Source organism: Hydra vulgaris, chromosome 03, assembly GCF_038396675.1.
Source record: "Hydra vulgaris chromosome 03, alternate assembly HydraT2T_AEP".
NCBI classification, from domain to species: Eukaryota; Metazoa; Cnidaria; class Hydrozoa; order Anthoathecata; family Hydridae; genus Hydra; species Hydra vulgaris.
In genome coordinates, this window is record NC_088922.1 from 23,019,624 (window position 1) to 23,027,500 (window position 7,877).

The window sequence follows — 7,877 nt, forward strand, 5'->3', positions numbered from 1 at the left end:
AACTGATTTCTAAATGAAAATTTTCTCGCAAAAAATAGAAATAAATTAGCTTTAAAAGTAATTATATTGAGTCCCCTCTTTAAAAATATTTAAAAAAATAGAACTAAGCAATTCTTAAGAATTCTTTTTTAATATTGTCAGCATAATCCACAAATTTGTAAAAATTTACAGTAAATAAAACTTTTAAGAATTTATGACTTCCTGTAATTTCATTTTTGGTATAAATTGAAGTTTCACTAATTTGAACATTCATTTCTGATGAGTTTTAGTTGATGAAACACAGGGTCGATAACACCTTTTCTAAAGAAATTTTTTTCTTTAGAAATTGACGATTGTGTTTGCTACACTTCGAATAATTTGTAATAACCAATATATATATATATATATATATATATATATATATATATATATATATATATATATATATATATATATATATATATATATATATATATATATATATATATACAATAAATAATAACAACAATAAATTATATATAGAACAATAATAAATTATATATTTATAAATAATTATATATGTATAAACAATTGTTCAAATTATAAAAATATTTCTTATTATTAAGTAATAAGAATAACTTTGTTTTTGTTATACCAACATTTTTTATTCGCCTCAATGATTATTATCATAAATGATAGTATAAACTGTATTACTTGCTAAAAAATAAATAATTTAGTTGGCATAACTAAACTTGTTATATGAGTTCTGATCCGAATCGTAAACATTGACATCTCAGATTCTTTTAAATAGCATTGCTGAATCGGTTCAACAAATACATGTTGATTCTCAACAGTTTCTAAGTTTCTAAATGCACTTCACTTTCTATTGAGTAGCTTTTAGGAAGTTTTATTTTTATTTTGCAACCATGATTACTTATGAAAGCCTGTGCTCAGCATTGATCCAGAATTTATCACTTCTTTCTTTTTTGAAAAATATCATTTTGAATAGAATTTTGAGTTAAAAAGAATAAGGTCCCAGATATGGACGACATTTCTTTCTACCCCTCCCTCAAAGCAAAGTTGTACAATCTTTTCTCTGCAATAAAAATTTTTAATATCTTCAGCTATTCAATTAAAAACGACTTTTTCCCAGACAAATTAAAATCAGCCAAAATTGTACTAATACTTAAATGTGAAGATCACCAGCCATATGCAATAATAGACCAATCTCAATTCTCTTTATATTTTCTTAACTCTGAAAGAATAATTTTCCACAGACTGAAAAAATATTTAATAGAACACAGAATCTTAAGTGAAAATCAATTCGGATTTCAAACTCAATATTCAAACATTAGGAGTTTTTATTGATCTGAAAAAGACGTTTGACTTAGTAGACCACAAAAAACTACTGAAAAAAATGGAATGAAAATCAAAATTAATTATTAAAAATCAAAAAAAAAAAATGGTTTGCAAACTATCTAGATAATAGAAAACAATGTGTTACGAAAGATTACTATAGCAACTCAAAACAGCTGAAAATCAAATGTGGGGTCTCTCAAAAAAAATGTGGGGTCCCTCAAAAAAAAATGTGGGGTCCCTCAAAAAAAATGTGAGGTCCCTCAAAGATATATTCTAGCTCCTCTTCTACTTTCACTTCACGTCAACAACCTTCCCAAAGTCTCGTCAATGTTAGATTGCATTGTTTTTGCAGACGACGACAATCTATTTTATTCTTCAAGCTCAACCAGTAATCTTTTTATAACCGCAAACTTATAACTCATAATACTTAACACATGGTTCAGAACTTACAAATTGTCATTAAACTTTAAAAAAACTAAATACATCTTATTTCACTCCAACCAAAAAAAAAGATCTTTTCTATCATTTTTACTAACTCTTAGTAAAGACAATACGGTTATTGAACAAACTCAATCACATAAATTTCTTGACGAGAATTTATCATGGAACTCTCGCATAAATGAAATTAATACAAAAGTCTCAAAAAACATTGGCCTATTCTATAAAGCAAGACCTGATCTATCATTCAAAATTTTAAAGCTTCTTTTGTTTTCCTTTATACACAACTATTTATCATACGGAACTCGCTTCAAGAACTATATTTTATAAAGGCAAGATTACTTGCGCAAACCCATTACTAAAACTGATGAATACTTTAAACATTTACCAAATCAATACATATCAAAATATTTTGTTTACGCTCAAACATAAAATGGGAACTGTTCTAAGTCGGTTTATAAATAACTTTTTTAAAACTGATATAAATAAATTTAGCACTATACCAACTGAAAAAAGTACTCTTCAAAATACGATTGAAAAAAAGAAATTTATCCCAAGTATATAGCATTTCGTGGTTCTGTAGAACAATTTAATACCAAAAAATTCCTCCATATCTCTACTGAAAAATAAAAATTTCTTAAAAGCTAATTTAAAAAAACTTATTTTAGATACAAACAATGGAAATTTTTAATGGAAATTTTCTAATATCTTATGAGAAATTTAAATAACAAAAATATGTCAAACAAAAATCCAAAACTTTAACATGTAAGCAAGCAAATATACATATATATGTGTTTTGTTCATGTTGTGCTTCATAACACGACTAACTATATTGAAAAATATAATAAATCACCAATAAAATAGTAAAGAGTATCTCTTGAAATTACTAATTTCCCCTTAACTACATGCGATTTCCCCTTAACTACATAACTAAAGGTTTTTTTTTAGTCTTATCTTCTTCTCTTAAAACATAAATTGTAATAATATTTTACTTTTTTATATTACTTTGTACATCAAATATACGTTAGTGTTATTTAAGTTATTTTAAAAGTAATCGGAATTCATTGTTTAAACGTGCAAAAACTATGTAGTTGTAAAAATTAATTAATCTCTATTTTATCCACAAGAGAATTCAAACTCACACTATTTTTACTTCTATATATCAAACTGAAGCTATTTTTACTTGGTCATGTAGAAATAAAGTATACTTTGTATTGTTATTTTACTAATTTAATTGCCTAAATTTCTATTTTAAAAGATGATTCTTAGTTTAGATTATTTAAATATCATAGTAAACATACAATATGATATTTTGATTAACTCTGTCAGTGACAAAAGTATATAAACTTTGATATTCGTATTTTGAATAATTAGAAGACGAAAATTAGTAATTAAAACGAAACAATATCATCAGGTTAAGTCTGTATGCCCAATGCCATGGTACTTATTTTTACAGTTTTAACTTTTTTATTTTAAAATCAAAATTGAGTCTTTTAAAATCAAACCTACAAAATTTTTTTTAATAATACTTTTTAAATTCTAAAATTGCTTTAATTAGAGAATTCAATTTTTTTTAGTATCCAGAATTCCCTTTTCTCTTTGACTTACAAATGCTTTTTGAAGTAGTAAGTGCTTCAAGATATTTTATTATTTTGAATTCAGAAAACTACTTCTTTCTAAATTTCAAATTGTTTATAACAATCTAAAATTAATTGAAATTAAAAATCGAACTTTAACTGCATGTTGATCAATTGGGATTTTTAGTCGTGCCACTTTTAAATATTTACCATTAGTCAAAGATTCAGATTTTATATATTATACTATTAGTCAAGACTCAAGTTCAGAAACTCAAAAAGAGTTACGACCTACAACTCTTGAGCGAGATACATGAAGCTTTAATTTTTTAGGTTATTTAGGTGCTCCCAGAAGTCCTTACGGTCTTGTCGCAGTAGAGCATTTAACTAGAAGTACTCGCCACCTTCTTCTGGCGTCGAACCTCGGGGTTCTGAGCCAGAACTCTTAACACTGCGCCACGGCTGCTCAAATACCACTCTTATAAAAGCAGGCAGCAGGGCTTGGTTGCATTCTTTTCTGAAACAATTTTGGTCACAAATTTTTTATTCAACGCTTTACAAGATATGAACGTAAAGTTAAAAAAAAGAGAAAAATTTGCCTTTATTTTCTGATAAGAAATGCATCCAAACTTTATAAAAAAATTTCAGACGATATTGTGATTGGGATACTAGCTAAGGTACTGGTAACTAAGGTAAGGTAACTAGATACTATACTTATTTTGTTAATTCTTAACCACTTAGACCACTTATTTTTTACTTTAATTTAAAAATAATAAAAACGATGTAAACTATTAACTATAAACAGTTAGCTTTATACCGTTATTTGTTAAATAGCTAAGTGGCATATAAAGTAACGTCTTATCAGACATTTTGGGGAGTTAATTTTTGGGATAATTTTAAGAAACCATCAGGTTGAAAAAAATTATGAAAAAAAACCCCCTCAAAACTCAAAAACTCAATAATGAATTTAAAAATTGTATTTTTTTATGTTTTGCTGTGAAATCACATCCACAAACTTTCAACTCTCTCTTACACGCAAAATATAAAAATTTTTTTTTTTGATTTTTTATTAAATTGCAGATGGTATTACTTAAAAAAATATAAACAAAAAACAAAAAAAATGACTTTAATAAACTTGTAACATAATAAATAGCACTGATTAAACTAAGAGATTTTCTGTCGTTTTGCGCTATGAGATATACTTTTATTTGAAGACGAATCTTCTTGAGTTAAATCGATCTAAAAAGTATTTAAGCAGAGAGAGTTGCATAAAAACATTCAAATAACATAACAAAAAGAAAATGACAGAAACTCTGCTCCTTAAAAAACATATAACAAAAGCAATGCAATCAGCGATCAAAAGTAATTGCAAATGCAAAAACCAATCAAATGCAAAAGCAAACGAATCAAATAAAGACAAAAAATAAAATTTTACCGAGGATACAATAGAGTTATCTTGACTACTATCAGATGGTTCCAACAGTGCTTCTTCGAGAGACTTTTGATTTATACGAAAGTCTCTAGCGGTGCTACGTTTCATCCCACTCATTAAATCAATCTAAAATATTTATATTTTTTACTTATAATATATATAAACAGTTATTTCTCAATACTTTTACATTACGTACAAGCACAAAGAATTGAATTGTCTCACGCTGACGAGCATAACATTAGTTTGTATTATCTATACAATAATATATCGTTATATATACACACAATAAAATGAATGAAAGAATATAACGCTATATACAAATATAAAACAACGCGTATAGTACATCAAAAACTAAAAAAAATCTACATAGAAAAATCTAATTAGCCGAAACTTTGATATTTAACTTTATTTCATAATTTTTGGACTGGGTGTTGTAAAGAAGTAAAATATTTCTAAATTTAAAAAGAACTTACTCTTCTATAATTAAATGTAAATGATGAATAAATTAAATAAATATGAAAACAATACAATCAATTTTATTAATAAATACAAGATAATTTAAGATGCATGTTACACGCAGATAATTTAACATGTATATTACACGCAAATAATTTAACAAGTATATTACTACTGCAGCTGCTGAAAAAGTTACTTAGAACATATAGTTCTTATTTGGTACAAATTTTGAATCATTTTAAATAGAAGTTGTAAAAAAACACAGAAAGTAAAGTCTTGTAACAGCTAAAGAAATCGGTATCCAATTAATGCTTTTATCTTAAAGGACAACATCAGCTCTGGTTTTGCAAATTATTTATTAGTTAATAGTAATACAAAAAAAGAGTAACGGGAAGAAAGATAAAATAATATTTATTGGTGCTGTAAGTTCCAATTAGAATTAAGTGTATCCTTGAGGCCACAATATATTCATATTTTGGAGAGCCTGATGAAAAAGATCAAGTATCACTCGTCGGGAATGCATTGTTGCAACCTTTATCATCGCCTGCACATTGGTACAAATTTGCTTTATGATAAGAATTTATCATGGAACTGTCACATAAATGACATTAATATAAAAGTCTCAAAAAACATTGGACTCTTCTATAAAGCAAGACCTGATCATTTAAAAATTTAAAACTTCTTTTGTTTTCCTTTATACACAGCTATTTATCATACGGAAATATAGCAAGGGAAAGTACCCAAAAAACTAAATTAAGTTCTCTTATAGACGGCAGAAACTCGCTTCAAGAACTATATTTTATAAAGACAAGCTAATTTGCACAAACCCATTACTAAAACAGATGAATGCTTTAAACATTTTTGAAACAATATATATCAAAATATTTTGTTTACGTTCAAACATAAAATAAGAACTGTTAACTAAAGGTTTACTTTTTTAGACTTGTTTTCTCAAAATATAAATTGTAATAATATTTTACTTAATTATATTACTTTGTACATCAAGTATACCTTAGTATTATTTCAATTATTTTAGAAGTAATTTGAGTATATTTAAAATACAAGTTTATATTATTTAAATTTGCAAAAACTATGTAGTTGTAAAAACATAAAGAAAAAATTTTTTAAATATATAAAAGTTATAATCATATACAAATATATATATTTTTTAATTTATATGTTATGAACTTTGAAATATCAAAAGAATGTTAAAAAAGGACACAGAAAGAAAAGTCTTGTAATTATTATCTTAATGGTAATTGGTATCCAAATTTTATTTTAGAGGATAACATCTGCTATGATTGAGCAAATCTTTATATATTTTGTGATGTTAATTCGAAATGGCTGAAAAAAAAGAAGAAAAGTAATTTTGAATTCCACCGTTTATTATTTATTGATAACTTAAATTTTTCACATCATCGATGTAATGCAAAAATTTTGTAATGCAAACTGTATAATGTGATATTATATATACCCAGATGTGAAAGTATTTCAAATATTGGATTACTATTGAGTATTTGAACTTTTTAACCTTTGAATTAACAGCAAAATCAGAAACCAAAAAATCGTAAATATAATGCTTACGCAACTAGTCTGAAAATAAAAATGTTAAGACAAAACGAATGTTTAAAGCAAGGCCTTTAGTTATATATGTATATCTATATCTATTTCTCTGACTCTCTCTCTCTCTCTCTCTCTCTCTCTATTTATATATATATATATATATATATATATATATATATATATATATATATATATATATATATATATATATATATATATGTATATATATATATGTATATATATATATATATATATATATATATATATATATATATGTAGGGATATGTATATGTATACATCTATATATATATATATAGATGTATACATATACATATCCCTACATACATATATTTATGTAGGGATATGTATATGTATACATCTATATATATATATAGATGTATACATATACATATCCCTACATACATATATTTATGTAGGGATATGTATATGTATACATCTATATATATATATATATATATATATATATATATATATATATATATATATATATATATATATATATATATATATATATATATATATATAGGGATATGTATACATCTAAATATATATATATTGGGATATGTATACATCTATATATATATATATATATATATATATATATATATATATATATATATATATATATATATATATATATAGGGATATGTATACATCTATATATATATAGGGATATGTATATGTATACATCTATATATATATATATATATATATATATATATATATATATATACACATACATATATATATACAAATATATATATAAATATATATATAAATATATATACAAATATATATATAAATATATATACATACATATATATATATATATACATATATATATATATAAATATATATATATATATATATATATATATATATATATATATATATATATATACATATATATATATATAAGTAAAAAACACCTATCTAATTTGTTTCAATCTTCAACAAACTGTTTCTCACTCAAATTGTTGAATACACTAACATTATATGTATATATGTACATATATATATATATACACATATACATTTATATATATACATATATATATATATATATATATATATAT

At 24.0% G+C, this 7,877-nt stretch overlaps 1 protein-coding gene across 3 annotated transcripts in view; it reads right to left on the reverse strand.

The window, feature by feature from the left end:
• Positions 1 to 4,450: 4,450 nt before the first annotated feature.
• The window catches only part of LOC101235941 (Fanconi anemia group I protein), a 152,188-nt gene continuing 148,761 nt past the window's right edge, over positions 4,451 to 7,877 (reverse strand). For all 3 annotated transcript variants that reach the window (XM_065792686.1, XM_065792685.1, XM_065792687.1), the window contains 2 exons: positions 4,765 to 4,887; positions 4,451 to 4,568 (listed from right to left, as the gene is read on the reverse strand). In XM_065792686.1, coding sequence (XP_065648758.1) covers positions 4,494 to 4,568; positions 4,765 to 4,887 — 198 coding nt within the window. In that variant the 3' untranslated portion in view covers positions 4,451 to 4,493. The remainder of the gene's footprint in view (positions 4,569 to 4,764; positions 4,888 to 7,877) is intronic.